Source organism: Vipera ursinii (genome assembly GCF_947247035.1).
Source record: "Vipera ursinii genome assembly, chromosome: 3".
Lineage (NCBI taxonomy): Eukaryota > Metazoa > Chordata > Lepidosauria > Squamata > Viperidae > Vipera > Vipera ursinii.
The window spans coordinates 42,645,764-42,670,638 of NC_139516.1; the positions used below are offsets into that span (position 1 = coordinate 42,645,764).

Here is a 24,875-nt window from a genome sequence, read left to right on the forward strand (position 1 = left end):
TGTCAGCAACTGACCTGTATTAAAAATAGAGCCTTTACTTTGGCCGGTCCACTTTTCCTATCATCTTGACTTCCTTGTTTATAGTTTAATTTATTTTTTATTTTTATTACATTTAATAAAATGTAATAGAAAGGAACAGATGCCAACCAACCTCCTGCCTTTTTTTCTCTTATATCCGCAAGATTTCTGCCTCCCATTATATCTCTCCCTGCTACATTATTATTTACTTCATTTCCATTCTCTGTTCCCCACTTTTGCATCCCTGGTCCAGCAAAGAGAACTAGCAAGCCTTCGCATTTTCTTTTTAGATCTATTAAGCAGATTCAGGGCTAACATCCCTTTACACCATGGGGGCAAATGGTGGAAACTCAATAAGAGTATCTTCAGCCATTTAGAGCAATTCTGCAAGTCCTGCAAAGAAAGCTGGTGGGGCAGTTAGTTTTTGTCAGGTCCTTTCCAATTAGTTTCTGGTAATTTTTTTATGTGTTATGGTAGTTTTTTAGACACATGTTACAAAGAAACATGGGTGGGAGAAAATAGATAAAGAGGCATAACTTAAATATTCCATCAGAAACCCAAATCCATTGACAACTTCAAACTCCAAACAAATTCAATATGCGGGTGCATAGCTGATAGACTATGAAGGTAACCTATTTGAACAGCAAAAAACAGACAAGCATTAGAGGGTAACAAAGAGATGCAGAAAACTCTACAATATTCTAACATTTTGTTTTGACAAGAATCATTGGATAGCAAAGTAAATGCATTTGTCATAGCATATACTTGCCCACTCAATTGAGATAGACTTTAGTGAGTTGATATCATGGAGTTCATAAGATCATGATTGACTATATTTTCTAATATGTATAGTGAAATGAACAAGCTATCTGAATTTGGCACTAAATTTGATCTCTCTGGATCAATTTTTAAGTCTACAAAAAAGACACAGGAAAAAAATGTGTATCAGCCAAATTATTCATAGGTCAAATCATTGTCGTAAATATGGACAGATCATACACGATGTTTGTGTGGTGTTGGAATTTACACATAAAAAACCATCTGAGTTATGCTGATAAATTCAGCAGAAGTAGTATGTAAAAACTTTTCTTGTAAATTAAGTAAATTCTGGCTAAATATGATGGGTAATATTATTTGGAAATATCAGTCACCATGAGGATTATTACTGGTTTAATATTATTTAATATTATTTGATCTGGCCAAGATAATTTAATTATGTTAATTTAAACTTTAGGAATTATTAGTACTTTTTTAATTTTTAAAAAGGACTTATTAGTACTTCATAGGATTTATTGACATAACCGCATTGCCTATTTTACCCATAAGCCATTTACCTATTTTTTTCTTTTCATATTTTTGTTTTTGAAGATATCTGCACATAATGGCATGTTGAAATGTTACTATATTCAAGGGGTATATTAAATAAATCTCTATACTACAGAAGTAGCATATTGATGCAATGACCATGACAAGAGTATAAAATTTCCCAGTCTATTTACACAATAGTTTGTCACCTGTTCTCTCTGAAAATGTAGAAACCACCTTATTCTAGAAGAAGTATTAGTTCCAGAGTTTTTTTAAAAAAACAAATGAAAGGCATAACTTTATATGGGGAACTAATCAAATTTGCATTCAACACCAAGCTGGCAGGAATAGCCAACACTCCAGAAGATAGGCTTAAGATACAGGAGGATCTGGACAGACTTGAACACTGGACACTATCTAACAAAATGAAATTCAATGGTGAAAAAAATAAGTTTCTACATTTAGGCAAGAAAAACCAAATGCACAGGTATAATATAGGGCAGACATGTCAAACACAAGGCCCGGGGGCCAGATCCAGCCCGCGAAGTGGTTTCATGCGGCCCGCAAAGCCATCCTGGAAACAGTGAGGGAACGGCCCCCACTGCCTTGGCCCTGGCCCAGAGACCCTTCTTTGGCCAGAGGCCCTCAGATCTGTCCCACTCCTGCCCAGGCCCCCATAGGCACCCTTGATGCGAATGATGTAGAGCTGGCCACGCCCACCCAGTAGGCCATACGCACTCTAGCCATGCCCACCCAGTAGGCCACGCCCACTCTGGCCATACCCACCCGGCCCCCTGAGGGCAACCACAATGCTGATGCGGCCCTCAATGAAATTGAGTTTCACACCCCTGATATAGGGGGTACCTTGCTCAATAGTAGCAACTGTGAGAGGCATCTCAGAGTCCTAGTGGACAATCACTTAAATATGATCCAGCAGTTTGCTGCAGCTGCCAAAAAAGCCAACACAGTGCTAGGCTGCATTAACAGAGGGATAGAATCAAGATCACATGTAGGATTAATACCACTTTACAATGCCTTGCTAAGGCCACACTTGGAATACTGCATCCAGTTTTGGTCACCACGATGTAAAAAAGATGTTGAGACTCTAGAAAGAGTACAGAGAAGAGCAACAAAGATGATTAGGGGACTGGAAATTAAAACATATAAGAAATGGCTGCTGGAATTGGGTATGTCTAGTGAAGAGAAGAACAAGGGGGGACATGATAGCAGTGTTCCAATATCTCAGGGGCTGCCACAAAGAGGACAGAATCAAGCTATTCTCTGGATGGAAACTAATCAAGGAGAGAAGCAACCTAGAACTAAGGAGAAACTTCCTGACAGTTAGAACAATTAACCAGTGGAACAACCTGCCTCCAGAAGCTGTGAATGCTTCAACACTGAAAGTTTTTAAAAAGAGACTGGACAGCCATTTATCCAAAATGGTATACGGTTTCCTGCCTGAGCAGGGGGTTGGACTAGATGACCTTCAAGATCCCTTCCAACTTTATTATTATTATTATATCCACTTATGAGGAACAACATTTCCAAACATCTGTAATTTCCTGCTCTTGCAACTTTTCAATATTCTTCAAAACTACTGGTTGTAATCTAGATAAAATCCACCCTTTTACATTATTGGCAGCTTAAATTCCAAGCAATTTAATGTTATGCAGGAATAAAGGCTTCGGCTGGATTCTTACCATCCCACGTTTTGAAGGATTGTATATATTGCTTCATTGATCATATTTACTGAAATAAATCCATTATTTATTTGGTACTTTTGAAGTAAATAAATTTACATACTACTCACCTTTTTGTTTAACAAATTAAATAACAATGCTACCCCAATTATCATTATTATTTTATCCAACAATATATTCTATTTTTGGTTAAGTCTTGTGATTTAAGTACATTGTTTCATTTGTATATAACTTAGATTGTGTTAATCTCTCTTTACTACTATTTTAAAAAATTATTCTCAAAGCAAAAACACAATATTATATCAAGTGTCATTTGATTGGTGGCTGTTTCTTTACAGCCAACCAGTTCTTAACTGTTCTTATATACTGCATACACATAAATCTGAAAATAACTGAAGAATCCTTCAGATTTGGGGTGTGTAGGCTCTGGAGGGAGAAAAATAGCAGGAAGCTTCATTCCACACAATAATGCTGCAACATTTTTCTGTATATAGGTAATACATCCAGTAAGACTTGTCACTGCTTCAAAAGTGTAACATGTCCAAAAATTTCTAGAATATTTTCCAATATTATTGTCCTTCAATGCAGCTCAACCAAGAAAAGTCAATTCTGTTATGTAGTTCATATTCATTTCAGTGATTTATGAATTTGTTGGAGTACAGAACTATATATAAATTAATCATCCAATCCAGTAAATATAAAGATTCCCTTGAGCTCTGTGTGTCTAATGGTGACTGTATGGATACGTAATTTTCATGATAATAATAAAGAAGTGGTTTCTCAATGCCTTCTTCAGGGATAGTTTTTCTAAAACTTCCCAGTCTAGCCTTCGGCCGAGGGATTTCCCACAGTTTTACTAGGTTGACCATGCTTAGATTTTCCTTTTTTTAAAATATTTTTTATTAAGTTTCATTATGATAAAAATATTAAAGAAACAAAAATTAGAAAAACAAGAAAAGGAAAGAGGAAAGTACAAAGCAGGAGAGAATAATGACTTCCAGCTTTCTTAGGTGCAGTAGATTTTTTAAAAAAACAACATCAACCGTTTGCTTTACATTTCACAATATTTCAAGTCATTTTTCTACTTACAAAATCATGCTAATCTTTGAAATCTAAAGTCAAAGTTTCATTTTTTTTCAGTTTTGAGCAAAAAGTCCAGAAATGATTTCCCTTTTTAAAAAAAACATTTTATTAAGATGTAAAGTAAAATACGAAATACAAAGCAAATAGTAGGACACAATGGGGAGGAAAAAGAGAGAAGAAAGTGAGGGAAAGAGGAAAAAGGAAAAAAAGAGATTGACTTCCAACTTCACCTGTTGCAGTAGAATAAAGCATTAACATCAAGCCTCGACTTTTTACTATTTTACAATAGTAAAAGCTAACCATTTCTGTAATAACAAATCAATCTAATCAGTGAAACCCAAAATCAAAGTTTCATTCTTTTCCATCTCAAGCACAAAGTCCAGAAGTGGTCTCCATGTAGAAATGAAGGTACTTGTATTCTTTTCTTTAATCAAAACAGTCAATTTTGCCATCTCTGCCAACTCCATCAGCTTCCGTAGCCATTCGTCCATTTTTGTACATACAGTAGTCGTGCCGCTATCAACATATACAGGATCAAAGTTCCAATTTTTTTTCAAAATGTTTTTCCATTAAACCCATGTTTAATGTTTATTTTTACTTTAAGGATTTTCTTTATTAAAATGTGAATCCTTCTTGAATATTTCTTTGTTTTATCACATGTCCACCATAAAATTAAAAAAAATCCTTCTTTAAATTTACATTTCTCAGAAACGGTTTCCAAGTTGAAACAAAACTAGATACATTTTTTTCCTTTAATAAAAACAATCAATTTTGCCATTTCTGCTAATTCCATCACTAGTGTATCTTTCAATCTTTGTATAGACAAGATTCTTCCACCATACTTAGTTTTTTCAAGACCAACCACTTTTTCATATTCAGTTTCTGTCAATATATTTTGGTGCTATTCTTGAAAGCCATTATTTTTTATTTCAGGAAATTATTGAATTCCACTCTTAGATATTTCAGTCCTAAAATATTATTTATTTGATATTTGCAAAGATAAATAATATTGTACATCTATTCCGGTCCCTGATTCCTATCCCGGGGCCTTCCACATACCAGCAGCACATCAGTGGAAGATCAGTGCTAGTAATATCCCTTTGTCCCCACACAGCTCCTGGTCTCACATTTAACTTTACTTGTAGAACTGAACTGCCAGTAGAACTCTACTTCTAGTAGAACTCAACTGCTGGTAGGACTCATCTGCTGCTGAACTGAAGAACTTTCAGTTCAATTGCTGCTTCAAAGGAAATAATTTTGCAATGTATCCTCTGGAGATTTGGGGCAGAAACTGCTGCTATTTTCTTTTCCCCTCAAAGTTTCTTCTTTTTCCTGTAGCCAATGTATTTTGGTGTCTTCCCTGGCCTTCTTGGCTGCTGGGAGGAATTTTTTGCCTCTTTCTTACTCAGAGACTAGGTAGAATTGTTTTATTTTACTGTGAAAATTTAATTATTGCAAAAGAAGAAAAATCTGGGAAATCAACTGTCCACAATTTTATGCAGCCATTCATTAGCCAGCTGGAAGAAATATTATTTTTCAGTGGCTCAATAGAAGAACTAAAAACAGCTCAGAGGACAGCTATGAAGAAACTCATATGGCAGTTTAAAAATGTAAATAGAGTAAGGGTAAAATATGATGATTGTATGGAAGTGGTTTCATACCTTTCATAATATTAAATCATCTCTGCTGATTTTATCATAACCTATTGTTTTCTATGCCTAAGAAGACTCTTTGCAGGGGGAAAACAAGATTAATTTTCCTCCAGTTCTTTTGGTGGTAGGAAAGTGTGCTGGATACTTTCCATTGTCTTCATTCTTGAGCCCTACAGTATTTTGCTTGAATAAAGAAGCCAGGGAACAGACAAGGTAAGGAAAGTGATTTGTGAATTCTTCTGTCTTTCTTTGCCTTCTTAGCCAACATCATCAGTCAGCAAGTAAAATCATACTTCTTATCCTAAGGCATGGCTGGTACTGGGGAAAAGATATGATTGACATATGGCCAAACCAGCACTGTCACTGTCATCCAAATAGGCAGGCTTTTTAATAATAATAATAATAACAACAACAACAATAACAACAATAACAACAACTGACTGTGCGATGATGATGATGAAGAAGAAGAAGAAGAAGAAGAAGAAGAAGAAGAAGAAGAAGAAGAAGAAGAAGAAGAAGAATCCCCTCGTCCAAATCATTGATGAAGATGTTGAAGAGCACTGGGCCTAGAATAGAGCCCTGGGGCACCTGACTACACACTTCCCTCCATGTAAATGCGGTTCCATTGAGGACCACATGCTGAGTATGGCTGGTCAGCCAGCTATGAATCCATCTCGTGGTAATGCTGTCTAACCCACATTTTTCTATCTTATCACGTAGTAGGTTGTGATCTACTTTATCAATGCCTTACTGAAGTCCAAGTAAATTATATCCACAGCATTCCTCTGGTCCACTAATTTTGTCACTTGGTCAAAGAATGCAATAAGATTTGTTTAGCATGATTTGTTTTTGACAAACCCATGTAGGCTTTTAGTAATGACTTTGTTTGCCTCTAGGGGCTCGCTGATTTGTTGTTTGATTATCTTTTCCATAATCTTCCCAGGTATTGAAGTCAGGCTGATACGTCTGTAATTTCCTGGATCCATTTTTTTCCTTTTTTGAAAATGGGAACTACATCAGCTCTTTTCCAATCCTCTGGTAGTTCCCCAGTGCTCCAGGATCTTTGAAAAATATAGTTCAGTGGTTCTGAGATCACGTCTGCCAGTTCCTTGAGAACCTTGGGGTGAAATCTATCTGGTCCTGGTGATTTGAACTTGTCTAGGCTGGACAGGTGCTCACTTACCATTTTCTTGCTTATCTTTTCCTTCCATTCAATCATGTCCAGTTTTCTGAAACTGCCAATTCCCTGCAGTTTTCTTGGCAAGATTTTTTCAAAGTGATTTGCCTTTGCCTCCTTTCTAGGGATGAGAGAACATGACTAGCCCAAGATCACCCAGATGGCTTTGTGTCTAAAGTGGGACTAGAAGTCACATCTACAAACCTGATGCTACATCAAATTGGCTTTCAAGTAGGCACTTACTTAGAAGTAAACCTCTTTGAATTCTGTGGAAGATGGGCATCATCAGCATGTTGCAACATGGACAAACTTCCCATATGAACCATACAATCTTGTGCATGCCTACTCAGGAGTTGTGGTCAATAGAGTTCCCTATTAATTCAAAAGGAAGTTCTTCAAAAGCTGCTCTCTCTGTCCTCAGTTTTCTCTGAGGAAATGAAATGTCAATATATATATATATAAGGCAATGATGAGCAACCCAAAGAGGATACAAATGGTCTCCAGGAGCTGGGCAAACTCCATGTACTAACTACTCACACATCACCAGCATCATTAAGAATTCTCCCCCCAAAAGAGTAAATATTAATTTTATATTGGAACAACTAAAGACAAATAATCATATTCTAGCATTATTCCTGCAGGTGCAAGTCTGCATTTTGGATTGACAAATACCATTGTGCATGATCAAATGCAACATCTAGTTCATGTCTGCTGTTTGACAGATTTGGCTGTAGATCCATTGCTTGAGCCAAAAAAGCTAGGCCTGATGCCAGTTTGGTCTGTATACAACTCATCACCACTGATTGGTGGGCAGTATCCAGCGCACCACTTGGAATAGCGCACCACTAGGAATAGCAGTCCTCACTACCAAACAACTAAAATCAGTTGATGGCTGAAAATGAAGCAAAGACAATGCCATGAGGAAGATCTTCTGCAAAGTGTTAGCTTTATGCCTCAGGTTTGCAACTTTTATTGTTCATTTTATGAACTAAATGGAATTTGCAGCATTTATTGTTCAACTTTATTGTTTCACTTCATTCGCTTATGCCCACAAACTAATACTAACTTATTTAATTCAAACTCTAGTTGACCAATCTTGAGTTTTGGGAGAAAAATCAAGATAAATGCCCACTCTGCATTAAATCTCATTCTAAGTAAAAATTCCAAAGGGCTACAATTCCCATTCTGTCCTTTGGCGGAATTAGGACAGTATCCTATTCTTGATCTATCAGTGGCCTTTAATGCCATTGACCATGTATCCTTCTAACTCACTTGTGGAATTACATTTGGAATCACAGTATTTAAGTTCAACTGGAATTGATAGTAGAGAAGATATCAAACAAAACACCCTGATATGTGGGGTGCCACAGGGTTTGTACTTCTTCTCTTTAAGCTTCTACATAGCTTCCGTATGAGACTATTAGGTGAATGCATCCATTATTTGGGGAGCTGTGGGTATTTGGATCAAGAGATAACCCAAATGTATCTCTGGTTGAAATGCCCCTATGCTTCTCAGGACTGGTATGCAACTTGGGGTTTTTTATAGACTCGCACCTCCATGAAGGCCTTCAGACATCCATCTTGTATGTCAATTGCTCTTTTTTTTGGAAGCCATATATATTGGAGGCTTGGTCATCTCATTTGTAGACTATCTAGAGGTTAAGGCAGCAAGCTAGAAACTGGGAGACAGTGGGTTCAAGTTTCATCTTATCCATAAAAGCCAGCTGGATGACTTTGGGCCAGTCATTCTGTCTCAACCCAGCCAACCTCTTATGGTTGTGAGGAAAATAGGATATGTTGGATATGTTTGCCATCTTAAATTATTTGTAAAAATATAAATAAATAAACTAATAAACTAATAAAAGCCAAACAAACAAAACAAAATCTACATGGATTTCACGTTGAAGACCATGCAGAAACTGCAGCTTGTCAAGAGTGCAGGATATTATGTGCCTTCCTCCTTATGCCCATGTAACATTTCTGCTTTATGAGCTGCACTAGAATTGGACATAGCTTCTATCCATCCTGTTCAATCTGAGAAAGATGGCGTGCTTTTGGTCTCATCAATAGAACAGTGTCATCTGATAGGATCCAAGAAGCACACCTTCTTTGTCACTGCTCTGCCCTCTAGAACAGCGTTCCCCTGAGATTCATATGCCCTCCACTCTGACCTTATCTTAAAAAAACGTTTAAAAGCTGGCTCTTCTCCCAAGCCTGCACTAATAAATGGTGGGATCCTTACCAGTGCTGTTGAGGCAATATAATCCAAAATACAACTTTCCTAGTAAGCAGTAATTGATCCCTCATAACCACAAGCTTTTCATTAATGTGACATCATGTTGATTGTACAAAAATAGTATAAAGGGGTTTTTTGATTATCAAATATTTCCTGTGAATGGGAAAAAAGTAGTAGGAAATAATGACATAGTTTGTCAATTTGTTATTTCTGAAAAGGACTTTTATTTTAAAGAAATAAAGAAAGACATTTATTTTAAAGAAATGTTATGATCTAATGTCTTTACAATAGTTTTTATTTCATGGACCTAAATAGCTAAGAGCTGAAACTGAGGTGACTGTGTCATTCTATGTCTGGGGAGAAAAATATCACAGCAATATTTTAGAGCACAGAGGGGAAGAAATACTACACATTATAATTTTCCTTTATAAATTATTGTGTTCATGGAACTTATTATCCCAACATGAGGAGCTACTGTTGTACTGTAATTTAGCCAAAAGCAATTTTAAGCCACATTAGTTGTAATATTTTCTAGTGGCCTATTAGTCCGCCTGGAGATACAATTCTCTCTTTGGGGGGAAATATCCTATGTAAAAATAAGTTTTAAAAAATCACTCTACAAGGAAACAACTAAGCATCTGAACCATCTGTTTTACTGCTATTCTCAAACTGAAACTAATAACTCTGCACCAAGTCTATAAAAGTCTTTAGAGATCTTCCAACTTTTGATGCAGTACAATTCATAGATCAACTAAGAGCAGGAAATATATGAATTAAAGAAAGGTACTTAGGTAGTCTAAGATGTGTATCCAAAAAAAAATTCTATAGAAGGAACTTGTATATCGAAATGGGACAACTCACCATGGCCAACTCCCATAGGACAATTATTTAAAATAATTTTTTTAAATTAATTTTTGTCATTAACATTTTATTTTGTCCCTCCTTTTGCACCCTTTCTTTAATGATTCTATTCCACCATTTCTTTAATATTAGTGTAACTCTTGTCCCATAGTGAGTTGTCCCACAGCAAATGAGTTAGCCGTGGCGAGTTGTCCCGCAATAAGTTGGCCGTGGCAAGCTGGCCATGGTGAGTTGGCTGCAGTGAATTGTCACAGATCCCCTTGCATGCATCTCTAAGAAAACAAAGGTAGAAAATATTATGGAAAAAGGTTAAACATTATCTTTCTAATGTCCCAGCTGTTATCTGTTTTATTCTTGGCATTGTTCTTAATTTTTAAAAAGGACAATGTCCTCATCTTTAATCACATATATTTTGCCTATTTGTTCCTTAAATATGTTTCATATGGATGGAAATAACTTCTTTTTTCCTGTCAATAGAAATAAGCTGAAACGTTTGAGAAATAAGTAGGTGTTTGAGCTCATATCAATATTCAGCATCAGATTTTAGAAAAAGGAAACTTGAAAGTCACACGTGAGCCTGCCGAAATATCTTTTTTGCTTTCTTTTTCATAGATACTAAAAGCTCAACAATGTGTTTTTTTCTTTAATCTAACCACAAAGCAGAAGAACAACAAACACATAGAATATGTTTCAACCTATGCATTTGATGGAGAGTGTAAAAGGTTTTCTGTCCATCCTTCTCTTTGCAGCCTCCTATGCTGCAATTATCTTCTCCAAAGAGTTGATGCTTCCTCTTGAATGCGTGCATGATGAATTAAAGGGATGTGTGCAGGGGTAAATTGTAAAAGAAACAAAAGAAGATAACCACAAATTGAGTCTAGATGCTAGGATAATCACCTTAAGCCGCCAGCAAGGAACACAAGACCGTACCACCAAAATTTCAAGTGCAAAATGTCTGAATTCCATCAACCTGATGTTATTGTTGGTTTGTGGTGATAATGTGAATTGGTTCCTCTAAAAGGTCTACTGCTTCTATTCCCACCCTTCAAATTTCTCAAAATGGTCAAATATAGGTTACAAGGGAGGATCATGACTCTTCAAATGTCACAATATCACAAGAGGCCATATTCAGAAGTTTGCAAATACTGACAAACAGACCTAACCCATGAAATGTTGCCAACTTCCTTAATTATTTTAAACTTCATAGAAGGACCAGTTGCAAACTCCTTTTCTCCCTGATAGTCTCTTCATATCACTCCATTGTTATTCCTTCCTCATTCTCCAGAAACATTTTTATCAATGGGAAGAGGCAGCTATGCATATGTATAAGATAACTAGAATGATAAATACTACAGGTTAGAAAAGTCAGTTGTCAATCCAGAAATTCAATAAAAAATAACAATAAAGAAGGGACTGCAATTTATTCAGATGCATTCCTTCTATAATTATATGGATATATATGCAGATGATCAAATCACATCATGCTTTTCTTCTAGGCCTGTGCTTCCTTGAAGGCTTGAGCAAAATAATCCTACAATGTTGCTTTGTAAAACTTTATTGATTTCCTTGTCATTTGTAGTAAGCTTTCTTCACAGCCAACCCTACTCTTTGGAAATGGCAGAGAAAGCTGCAGGATGATACAGAGCATTTCAGCTAGGTGAATCAAACTCAACTTACACAGGCTTGCATTCTACTTACTCAAGGCATTTTTAAGCAATTATAAAAAAAATTGGTTGTTGATTTTTTGTCCTGTGCCAAAAATGCAGTTATTTTCTTAGTTCACATGTTTATTATTACATTTATATGTGCAGTAGTGCTTTGCCAAAATTAACTTCTCAGTCGAAATGACTATATTTCTTTTAATAAGGCATTTTTCCTAATGAGAAGATGAATAAGCATGTATGTGTGTGAGTGCCCTTTTAATATTTAGTCACCTTTCCAGCAGATTGCAGCTTCTTTATGTCATGTCATTTAAATCTGAAGGGAAACCCTCCCATGGGGCTTTTTCAGCATTCATGGTGAGGTGGAGGAACAGCAACAATATTTTTCAACACAACAACACTAAAGGAAGTTCAAACATTCCTTTAAAAGAAGTTATAAGGAAGTTTGAAGCATCTGAGAATTAGGTGGTAAAACAGGTATAGGAAGACAGATTAGAACGTTGTATTAAAATCTGTCTTTTAAGAGGCTACAGAGCAAAAGAGGAAACAGAAGATCAGCATCTGTGTACTTTATTTGCCCAGAAGTTAGATTACCACCACCTACCAAACTTATCAGCCTGTCTTTTCCGTGTTGGAAGTTGTGTTTTGGAGGGAAAGTTCATTTGTGTATATATGTGTATCTCTACCTCTACATCTACCTCACCAGGACCAGATGGATTACACCCCAAGGTTCTCAAGGAACTGGCAGATGTGGTCTCAGAACCACTGAACTATATTTTTCCAAGATCCTGGAGCACTGGGGAAATACCAGAGGACTGGAAAAGAGCTGATGTAGCTCATCTTCAAAAAAGGGGGAAAAATGGATCCAGGAAATTACAGATCTATCAACCTGACTCAATACCTGGGAAGATTCTGGAAAAGATAATCAAACAACAAATCAGTGAACACCTAGAGGCAAACAAAGACATTACTAAAAGCTTACATGGGTTTGTCAAAAACAGATCATGCCAGACAAATCTTATTGCATTCTTTGACCAAGTGACAAAATAAGTGGATCAGAGGAATGCTGTGGATATAATTTACTTGGACTTCAGTAAGGCATTTGATAAAGTAGATCACAACCTACTACTTGATAAGATAGAAAAATGTGGGTTAGACAGCATCACTACCAGATGGATTCGTAGCTGGCTGACCGGTCATACTCAGCGTGTGGTCCTTAATGGAACTGCATCTACATGGAGGGAAGTGTTTAGTCGGGTGCCCCAGGGCTCTGTTCTGGGCCCAGTGCTCTTCAACATCTTCATCAACGATTTGGATGAGAGGATAGATGGGGAACTCATCAAATTTGCAGACAACACCAAGCTGGCAGGAATGGCCAACACTCCAGAAGACAGGCTTAAGATACAGCAGCATCTGGACAGACTTGAACACTGGGCGCTATCTAACAAAATGAAATTGAATGGTGAAAAAAGTAAGGTTCTACATTTATGCAAGAAAAACCAAATGCATAGGTACAGTATAGGTGGTATCTTGCTCAATAGTAGTAACTGTGAGAGGGATCTTGGAGTCCTAGTGGACAATCACTTAAATACGAGCCAGCAGTGTGCTGCAGCTGCCCAAAAAGCCAACACAGTGCTAGTCTGCATTAACAGAGGGATAGAATCAAGATCACGTGAAGTATTAATACCACTTTACAATGCCTTGCTAAGGCCACACTTGGAATACTGCATCCAGTTTTGGTCATCATGATGTAAAAAAGATGTCGAGACTCTAGAAAGAGTACAGAGAAGAGCAACAAAGATGATCAGGGGACTGGAGGCTAAAACGTATAAGTAACGGTTGCTGGAATTGGGTATGTCTTGTTTAATGAAGAGAAGGACAAAGGGGGACATGATAGCACTGTTCCAATATCTCAGGTGCTGGCACAAAGAAGAGGGAGTCAAGCTATTTTCCAAAGCACTTGAAGGCAGGACAAGAAGCAATGGATGGAAACTAATCAAGGAGAGAAGCAACCTAGAACTAAGGAGAAACTTTCTGACAGTTAGAACAATTAACCAGTGGAACAACCTGACAAACCTACAGAAGCATAACAATATTTTTTTCTTTGTTTCTCATTAATATTGTCCACCTCTATTTTAGGGCTTGCTATCAAATATTAGAAACCAAAAAAATGGCCCTTGGATGACTTCCAATTTAGTAGATTTGGGGCATGTTTTGAAATGAATAAATTAGGAATTGGATCTGCTGCCAAGCTGCTTTTTCACTAGCTATGATTCCTCCTGTCAGAATCCATTTATATCATATTCATAAATGTATGTTTAAAACATTATTCCATGGATCCTGCCAACTCCCGAGGAGAAGGGAACGGATGTGTATTGAGCCTGTATTAGGCATTTAAAAGCCTTTTGAACTGGGGGAACAAAAGAGGGAGTTAGGGTAGGAGCATCTGGCTTGTGTACGGAAGACAGCAATAAACATAAAAGGTCCTAAGTTCCTTTTTCCCACGAGAGGGATGATACGAGGTAAATGATGGGGGACTGACCAAATGGGGTTAAGGGGGGGTTGAACCAGGAACTCTTTATAAGGGTTTAGTTTGTGGAACAATATTAAGTCCTGTCTTGTATTCCTACAACCAAGCATGTCATAGTAAAGATTTCTTTTCGACTAAGATTTGGCTTCAAGAGTTTTGTCTTCCTAAGACGTGGTTTGGGGTGGGTCCTGACACCTCCATCAAGGGATGGATGTAGTGGATAAAAAAGACAAAACGGCAGCTGCAACTATTTGATCAACAACCCTCCCACACACACATATACACCTCCCCCTGCATATGTGTAATATGTTACATACACATAAAAAGTTAAAAAGACTTGTCAAGCAGTCTTTGATATTGTCTTAATCTATTTAACCTCCCCTACAGAATCCCCTGCCTTTACATAAGCAGAAAAGTGAGCATAAGATTTAAGTGGTGTTAATACTATTGTCATCTCCAGAACTCTTTCTCACATGTTATTGTCCTTTCTTTTTAGATGGTCTTTAGACATCTGATTACTTCAGATAATATATACAAACTGTTTGTGTGATATAACATCACAGTGATAGTTATCTAAATGAAGATTCCTATTCCCAAAATTTACTCAAAAATGTGTTGGCTATCTAGCTCACATAGTTCAATTAAATTTAGTTATAGAGCCATAGTTTTTATATAGTCCAAAATCATAACATTGCAAAGAGAAACATCTGACTAGAAAAGGTAAAGTCTGAATTATCTATTATTATTGCATGATTATATCAAATTAAAGTACCGATCTGAATTACAATCTTCTTTCAAAGAATTGGCTTTTGATGTTCTTTATTTACAGGATTCTTGTAAAGGGTTTAGACAGGATTGCTTATTTGTTTCTCCTACAGCCCTTCAAAAACAAAAAGATAGATTGTTTTTCAACAGAAAAAAACCCAAAGAGAAATAATAACTTCAATATGAAATAGAAGGCATTATGTTTCACCTCCAAAGGAAATAATGAACCAATGTAATAAAACATTATTCTCGATTATACAGAAAACAAACGTGGTCTTGAGAAGGTGAAAGACTATTTAGATATAACACTGATCATGAAATTTACAACTCAACAAAAAGGAAGCCATCAATAAGCCAATCACAGAGAAGAAAAGAAACAAGATAGAAAATGAATTTGAAGGCCCATATTGTTTTTCTGAAACATAAGACTTTTAAAGAAATATTGATGAAATCTTTAACACGGGTAATGAATGAGATACAGTGGTAAAAATGTCAAGAGGTTTGTATTCCTTTTATTTGCAAAGAGGGAAGCATCCATCTTATTATACAAGCCTATCACTGTATTGAATGTAGATTATAAGCATTTTATGGCTATGCTTATAAAGTGGTTGAATGATCTCTTAACTGATCTACAGTTCAACCAAATCAGGCTGCATTTGTTCTGAAGAGATATCAGAGAGATAGCATCAAATATATTCTGAATGCAATGGATAATATGAACAAAAGAAAAAAACAATAATATGGGTCTCCACATGGAGACACAACATTTACAATAAACAAAAAGCCAAGAAAAAGGTAAATTTCTTTTTAATCACAAAAATTCATTACTGTGAAAAGGACATTTATTGGTAGTAGAGCATTGGCAAGGAAGTTATAGCAAGAGAATAAAATTTCAGAAATCAAATTGGCAACTCAAAAGCTAAATTAATTACAATAGAAACTATTTGGCAGGTCTTAACAAGATGACAAATCTACGCTTGCCAAGTGTGAGTATATTTCAGCTTTTTAGGGAAGGTGGTTGAGAAGGTAGTGACACTGCATCTTCAGAGGATCCTGGATGAAACAAGTCTAAAGATCTCTAAGAAAGACTATTACAGACTTGATGCAGGCTTACTGGTCTCAGTTTGAGGGAAGTAATAGTACAGATAGAATACTCAGTTGTTTCCAAGCCCACAAAAGGTACCCATATGCAGTCAATTGCTTTATCATTAACTTATTTTATTCAAATAAAACTTTGTTTATATTTAAATATATTTGGGGATTTTATGATGTTTGGGAAAATATTGGCTTTTTCCCAAAAATGCAGCCTGAGATTGATTTGCTTACCATTACTGGTAGGTTAGTAGGGGGGAAATAATTCACTTAGGTTTATAGAGTTAGCAGAGATTTTTCTCATTACAATGACATTTACCTAAAGGAATAATAACACAACGGAAAGCGTATTTCCACCAAAGCCAAGATAGCATAAGCATTACCACAGATTTACAAGAAGCAAAATATGTTTTTTTTTAAAAGTGGGGGGAGGTGGGAAATTTCTACTCCAATAAGCACTTTTAAAGGGAGTGGGGAAGGCTCAAAAATTTCTGATGGGAAGAAGCTGACATTTGGGGTTTAAGCACCATTATCCTGATGAAATCAGGAAGGAAACTACTGCTGCGCTGAGGTATAAATCAGGGGCCGATCAAGGTGATGGCAATCTAATTTTCAAAATCAAGTGAGTCTAGAAAGGAAGGGTCAGAAGAGAGATGAACTCATTGGTAGCATATATGCTGCTTTTGCTGGTTCTCAAGAATGCACATTCCCAGCTCATCAACTGTGGACACTTTTCAGACAACCTCCCTCTTAGACTCAGAGAGTTAAGAACCATATTTAACAAGATCAAGGATTATTTTGTGAGTATATTCATCTTTTGTTCTAGCTCTTTTCATCTAGAAATTTAGCAAGGGGGAAATGTAAAAGGGCTGGGTTTCTTTGTATAATGCTACAAAGCAAAAGATGGTTGTGTTCTTTGTTGCTAACTACAAGTAATAAGTAGTCTGGCACATAATCCACCAAGAAATTTTATGCAGGCTCCAAGGAAGAAAATGACAAATGGACAACTTTCTAATATGTTTAATTTTTCATAATAAACAAATATGCATAGTATAATTGTATCTCAGATAAAATTGCTGCAATGACTAACAATGTATATTTGAGGACTGGAATTGCTTATTGAAAGTATTGGAATAACATTTATTGTTTAATGTTACATTCATGCCAAAGTATGAAAAACATTTACCTTTGAAAATTAACTTTCAGTGTAGCTAGAAATATAGTACTATTTCTCTATTCTTCAGATGTTCATGAATGAAAATAAATAATAATATTTAATATTGTACTGGTAATATTAAAAAAGGTAAAAACCTTTGAAGGTAACTGAAATATATTAAATATACAAGAATTTTGAGCATCGTCTGTTAAATATCTTGCAATTTTAGCTACTATGCACAAAATGATGCAGTTTTAATGATAGCTTAGAGGAAAACAAAGAGATGAAAGATTGAAAATAGTGCCTAGTGTGTTTTAGCCAAATTTATTGAATAAGCCACATTTTACAATTTGAGGATTGATGGTATATAAATCACAAAATGGGTAAAGAAAAGACTTGGCTGTTAGGTGTTAGTAGCACATTCTTTTCTAAATTAAATTTAAGTTCAGTTTTTCTTCATTAATGTTTTCTTTTATTGCTTATTTTTATAGCAAGATAGAGATTCTGTGCTGGACACCATGCTATTAAAAGAGGATCTGCTAGAAGATTTCAAGGTAAGATTTTAATTGCCTTCACCAGATTACTTGGAAAGAAGTGTAGGGGATCTGAAAAAAAAGTCTGGGATCATTGGAACTATATTCTTGGCAGACTTAATTCTTTTTAGTGCACCTATCAAATGTCATAATGGAGGATTTTATATGAATCCGTAATAAAGTGAATTGAAAATAGTAAATGACATACAAATTGTATTTATTTATTTATTTATTTATTTCCTTATTTCCTTTTTCGCTTATTTATAGTACAGGGAAAAAATCATGCATTTATAAACTATTGTAGAAAAGTCAGTATTCACTCTACAGATGTCTGATAAACAATATTGAATAACATATCCAGAGTAACTCTTCGACACCTTGATACTCAATATGTTTTATTTATTTCATGAATGGTAAAATTTGAAGGGAAGGATGGCCAAGCTTAACTTGTACATTCTTGCTCCTTAAAATCAGAAAAAGGATTGCTGCTGCTTTGGATAATTTGTTCTTAGGAGGTTCACACAATGTAGATCAAAGAAAGATTTTCTCATGAATTATAAAATAAAAGTCTATAATTAAACTTTTAAAATAATTTTATATTTATTGAGATAGGAGAGAGAGAGAGAGAGAGAGAGAGAGAGAGAGAGAGAGAGAGAGAGAGAGAGAGAGAGATGATTTTGTGCCAGTTTGATGATGGAAACTCAATACAAAAAACTAATAAATTACCTGAAGGTTTCTTCAGTCTTTAGGGAGGAGGAGCTGTAAAAAGTTTGCTCCCCTTTTACAAGTCACATGAAAACTTTTTTTTCTGGTATCAGTTTCCAGTTCTGATTTATAAAGTGGCAAAAAAAACCTGTTTAAATATAACTTTAACATTTTCACTTGATCTTTTCCATCCATGGATTAGAGTCAAAGGATAGAGCAGTACGTTATATTGCTAAACTAGAATAGAGTCAACAGGATATATGCAATTTCATCTTCATCTCATACTATTATTGTTCTCTCCGATTCTTTTAGGGTTACTTCGGCTGCCAGTCAGTGGGAGAAATGATCCATTTTTATTTGGAAGATGTCTTACCCAAAGTAACTACAGACAACCCAGTAAAGCAGGATGTAGACTTCCTTGGAAATATGTTGCTAGATCTCAGAAAATTAATCAAACGCTGTGTAAGTATTTGTGGTTTCTTTCCTTGGTCACTCATTGTTTGGTTTGCTTTGTCTGCTTGCAGGGGGAAATCCTTGCAGAGCTAGAAACAAAGAATAAGATAGGTAAAACATGAGGCAGGGACTTGGGTATTAACACCAGTTTTGTGGTAAGCTATGTTTCGTTGTTTGGTTGCAGCTTTTTATACCATAGAGCAAAGATTTGATCTAGTTTCTAAATCAAAGATAACTGCAGAAATCTGGTGACACTGGGACTATGATAAATTTCTGGTCACTTTGAAAGACTACTTCTTCATGCAGAAATAGTGCATTTTATATAATTTTTTAAAAATCTGCACTACATCAGTCCACATTTTGTGCCAAGAAAATCTAAATTAGAGAAATGCCAAAATTATATACCTAAGTCACATTCTGTGAATAGACTGCTTCTACTATTTAAGCAAAAAAATTCTAGAAAGCTTTGATATTTTAGTGGCATTAATCCCAGAGCTCACATTAAAAACATTAAATTTTCTCAGCGCTGTGCCTAGCAATCTCTTCTGTACAGTGTTCTAGGCTACCCAAATTACGCTTGGCTATAGATATTAGGGGGAAGAAGGGATAAGGCTACTTTTAGAATATTTTGTTTAAAGCAGTAGAGACATAAAGCAGAGAAAGTAAATATTATGCTATTATATGTGAAATAATAGCTATTTCGTCATCAGAGAATCTGTGGATTATACAATATTAAGAACTGATATTCCCCTTAAATAACTATATATAAAATGCTTACCTAAAAGCCAGCTGCTTCTACAGATTGTAAATGCAGAACTACATCTGGTGGAAATACTAGAATTGTTTTATGGCACTCTCCTTCCTACTGTGTCATCATGTCACAGAATGACTCAGAATGTAAATGCAATTCTGTAAAGGAAGCCTTTGCTTAGCAGAATAGATGGGAAATACTTCTTTCTAGTCTTCAATTGAGGAAAAGGCATATTCATCAGCTTACACATGACAATAAGTCATTTCTAAGAACACAATGTTACAAATCGCCCTGGAGAGTCTCAGCACTTTCTGAGCTTGGTTGTTCGCTTTTAGATGTTTCATTACCTGACTAGGTAACAACAACCAAGCTCAGAAAGTATCAAGGACTCCACAGTTCAACCCTGAACCACAGTACATATATTCTCTTCTATTAGAACAATAGCCCTGCTGGATCACATGAAGATCAGGATTTTGTTTATCACAATGGCCAGTTGATTGTCTTTGGGGTGCTCAAAGGAGAAAAAAAAAGTATCTTCACTACTGTTCACCTCCAACTGATATTTAAAGGTTGGAGGTAACAGTGGGTCTTCAAGACCAATAGCCCTTAGTAAGCCTTTGCCTGGGATGAAGGAAACAAAAAGGCCAAACAAAGCATTTATCCTATGAAACTAATTTAAGAGAAATGAAGTTAAAAGAGATAAATAATCAGATAAATGTTCATGCAAAATTAGGACATGCTTTGAAGATTGGGTTGCACTGGTAGATGCATGACTTTGGTATTTTGTTGTGTTGCATTATGATGCTATTAAGGTTTTCACACATTTCTATTAAGTTTTTAATGATGTTTCTAATTGTTGCTATCCAGTTAAGCATTCCAAGCCAGCAGCACGCAGATACAGTAAATAAAAAATAATCTATAAGATCCCTTCACATTTATTTATTCGGTAATTCTATCTTCAATGGAGGGTATGTTACTTTGAATATACATACCCCAGGAGTATCTTGAATAAAACAAATACAAAGGAACTAAGATTGTTGGTACATCCAGTGTTCAGTTCATGTAAAATCATATTTACTCAAGTCTTTGCCTGTTGTTTGAATTTACTACATATACTCATGAAGCCCCCGTTCACACATACTTGAAGCAATTTGTATTCTACATAAATTTTATAATACTATGACACATTATTATGGCACATAATGTGTCATCTTTTTCTATGTGACAAGTGCACATACTGCTTTAACAGCTCTGTGGTAACAAGATCTTTTTTCAGTCATAGTGACCCAATTAGTGCTGCCCAATCTATTCTGCAGCATTTATTCTATGATAGGCAAAAAAGAGCCATTGAAATAGAAAAAAATATAAGAGGTGGCCCAAAGCTGGTAAAAAGAATATAAATAATTTTCTTAACTTAAATACTGTATTTAGTGAGAAAGTTCCAAAAAAGACCCATACTCAATGCAATCAAGAAATATATGTTCCTTGACAGGAGAAATAGAGTCTTCTTTTGTTTATCTCTGATTTTAAGGTCTTGAACTGGTTGGTTTTGGCGTTGGGCTACCTATTCGTGAAATAAAAATATTTCAAGGACAAATATGTGTAACATGTAATTAGTCCTTAATCTGATTTAATTCTTATTTCCACTTCCCAGCAATGCTCAGGAAGAACTAGCTCAATTATGCACCAAGATAGAGTTGGCTGGTTCAGACAGTGGAATTAGGCAGAAATTTTTGTTAATGTGTTAAACTAAAACTTTATTATACTTAAAAGTGAAAAGATATTCTTTATATTTAAAGGAGAAAAATAAAAAGGAACAAGCATGGGATTGTAAAAGTGGGTAAAATAGTGAAATATTGTTTATTACTATATTTTAGTATAGTATAACCATACTATGTTATACTATGATACTATAGTATATTATTTCTATAACCTCTGGGTATTAAATGATATAAAGTGCAATTATTAATAACATGAAAAAGGAATGCATATATTTCCATGTTAAATAGTTGTGCATAACTGATTACATATAAATTCTGGAGTTTTACATATAACCTCAGCATCAAAGGAGGCATCTATCCTGGTTTATGGACCCTAGATGAGCACCACAGTGTGTATATGCAATATTCATTAATTATATATTTGTGTTCAAAGAACCTGCTTTCACCTGTACATCTTCCTTGCTCAACTGAGGCATGTAGCTGTGTCCTTTAGAGGTTTTGAAAGCGCTAATATTCATTTCTTTCCTTCTCACAGCACAGGTTTTTCATCTGTGAAAGGAAGAATAAAACAGTAAAGGCTATCAAAGATACATATGAAAAGGTATATTCCTGAATTATTACTTAACTTGCCTTATGAATCTCTGCAGTTCTAAGAAAACTTGTCTCTATCTTTGAGAATCTTTGTTTGATGATGTGGTAAAGCCAAAGAAGAAGCTTGTTTGAACCCAAGTTTTGCATGAGAAGCCATCCTTAATATGGATCCTTTAGACCATTTTGGTGATAAATCAAAGAGAGGAATAAATAAGTTGCGCTCTCTCTCTCTCTCTCTCTCTCTCTCTCTCTCTCTCTCTCTCTCTCTCTCTCTCTCCCTCCCTCCCTCCCTCCCTCCCTCCCACCCCCCCCCCCTCTCTCTCTCTCTCTCTCTCTCTCTCTCACACACACACACACACACACAGTACACATTGTGCTAGTGGTTTCAGAATTAAAATCTGAATCAAATAGCCCAAAGAGAAATTTCAAAACATTTAACAAAATATTCAGTTTATAAAGAATGCAGCTAAAAAGTGTTCTATAACCAGTCCACAAGTTTGAGGTTTAGAATTCTTTTCACCTATTGTATCTCATTCCAGTTCTTTACTGTCTGCTGGACAGAGGCACTATACGCATGATCCTTCTTACTCCAGCAGTTTGTGCTGAATATCTCAAATGATGTGCTCTGAACCCTTTTTCTTTTAATCACTTGTTCACTTTGTACATGCGGTATCTCCCACACTTGTGGGCTGCATAATGGTTGTTGTTTGAGGATCTATTTCTCTCTTTAAAACTTTCTCCTTTTTTAAAAAAAGTTCAAATCAAATATATGCAATTCTTTCCTTGAAAAATTAAAATAAGCTTTGGTCAACATTGCCAGATAATATGAGAAGTAGAAGTAGTGTCTGGTGTTCTTGATGCCACTGCTTTTTGTGTTTCCAGTCTTGTTCCCCTTCTTTACTGCCTTCTTCTCATCCTGTTGCTCATTTTACCAGTAATAGTCAACATTGTTTTCAAAAGCAAATATTCCAAGTATAATAACAGCAATGAACATTTTTACAATATTTATTAATTATATTTATAGACCGCCATTTTCACATTAACTCCAAACTGTTTACAATTATAAAAATGCATAAAATCTAAATTAAAACAATAGTTAACAAATGTCTATGGATTTTTTTCAGTCATCCAGGCCATAGTTGTCCCAAAGGAACATGAGGAAAGTGGACTTTCTTGTCTTCTTTCTTTGAAAACATTTTGCTTCTCAACCAAGCATTCTTCAAAGAAAAACAAGAAAGCCCAGTTGCCTTGTGAAAAAGCATCTTTGGGACAATAGTTAACAAAGTGACATAAAAATGAGAAACCACAAATACAACCCTAGCAGATTCCTAGCTTCAAAGCAACAACAATTAGACCTCAAAAGATCTATGAACGTTCCTGTTCTGTACCAGCCTGCTACCGGCCCTGCAGAAAAGGCAGGGACAACCCCTTTTACAAGAAGGCAAGAGGCTGGAATTACGCCTGCCAAATTTATTGCTACAAAAACAAATAGAACAAGACACAAACCAAGAAACAGGAGCTTTTCAAGTGGTTGCCTTCAGCAAACCAGCCCTCCCACGCATTCCCCCTTAAATACAGTTCAGGGCGTGGCTTCTCTCTGCCTCCTTCCGAGGAGCCCCATTGCCTTCCTCTGTTTACTCCTGATTGACTGCCTCCTGCATCGGGCGTCCTTGAACAGGGCCAGCTGTGGGTCATCTTCATCCACGCTGTCAGGCTCACACAGCTGGGTCTGCGTCGTGACCAGATGAGAGGGGCCTGGCTGAGGACTCTCATCAAGCTCTTCAACACCCCCCTCCTCCTCCTCCTCTGAGTCATCCGACCCAACTGCCGAACCCACAGGCTGACCCTGAATCACAACAATTCCATCTTCACAGCTTTATGATATGATTAAAGAATAGGGCTGAACAAATATCTGTTGGGGTGGACTGTTTCACAAGGGGGAACCAGAAACAACATTTCTCCTAAGCCCCTATTCCCTTTACTTCCATTATCTGGGCTACATAATTATTCTTACCCAGAACAAAAAATGGGGTACATCAGTGCTACATGTAGCAGGTGCTCTTGAAATTATCAGGAACCCAATAATTGTAAGAGTTTAAAGATTAAAACTAGTACATATACTGAATTGTATGCAGAAAGCTAGGCAATGCAACTCCTACAACAAATTATATTAATAATACTATGGTATTAGCAATAATATTGTAATTATTTTTCTTTCTCATCAGCTGCAAGACAAAGGGATCTACAAGGCAATAGGAGAATTTGATATTTTTGTTGACTACATTGAACAATATCTTATCACAAAGTTGAAAAACTGAATATTTTTCATAGCTGGGAAACTTACTTTATAAATGAAAAATGGAAATTTGTCTTTTGCAAACAGTGCTCTGGAAAAATCAATGAAAATGCATGATAGTATACTAAATTTTTAACTTAAAATGTATTTATTAATTCATATACCTCAGTTTTATCTATGTTTTAAATGAAAATTTATCACATAATTTATTGATTGATATGTTTACATAGGACATTATTTGCCTTTTGTTTTCCTTATGGCTAGAATGTTTAAAACTAAATTGTTCTAAAAAAATAAGTAGAAATAAGAACTTCTACTATTTTCTTATACTTTAATTCAGTGTTTTCATTTAAATCTCAGCTTTGTGATCTGCAGCTTAGAAAAAACTGTACAGCTTTAAACATGAGTTGTTTGTCAGACCACTATTTAAAAAAACAAACACAAATGGATATGCTGGCATATCCGTAGGATTGTATCCAACAGTGCCTTCGCCTGCTGGAAGATTTGTATCAGTAGAATGAAGAAAAGGACTATTTACAATTCCCACCTTCTCAGTTGTGCTCCAGAGTTTTGACATACTTTTCAAAAG

The 24,875-nt window shown here is 35.8% G+C and overlaps 1 protein-coding gene across 1 annotated transcript; it reads left to right on the top strand.

Annotated features, from left to right (window-relative positions):
- The first annotated feature begins 16,617 nt into the window (after window positions 1-16,617).
- On the top strand, window positions 16,618-24,818 carry IL10 (interleukin 10). The gene is made up of 5 exons (XM_083358564.1): window positions 16,618-16,880; window positions 17,728-17,790; window positions 18,787-18,936; window positions 21,935-22,000; window positions 24,216-24,818. Exons 1-5 carry the CDS (start codon window positions 16,734-16,736, stop codon window positions 24,306-24,308), a joined length of 519 nt encoding a protein of 172 aa, XP_083214690.1. The 5' UTR covers window positions 16,618-16,733; the 3' UTR covers window positions 24,309-24,818.
- The last annotated feature ends 57 nt before the right edge of the window (window positions 24,819-24,875 follow it).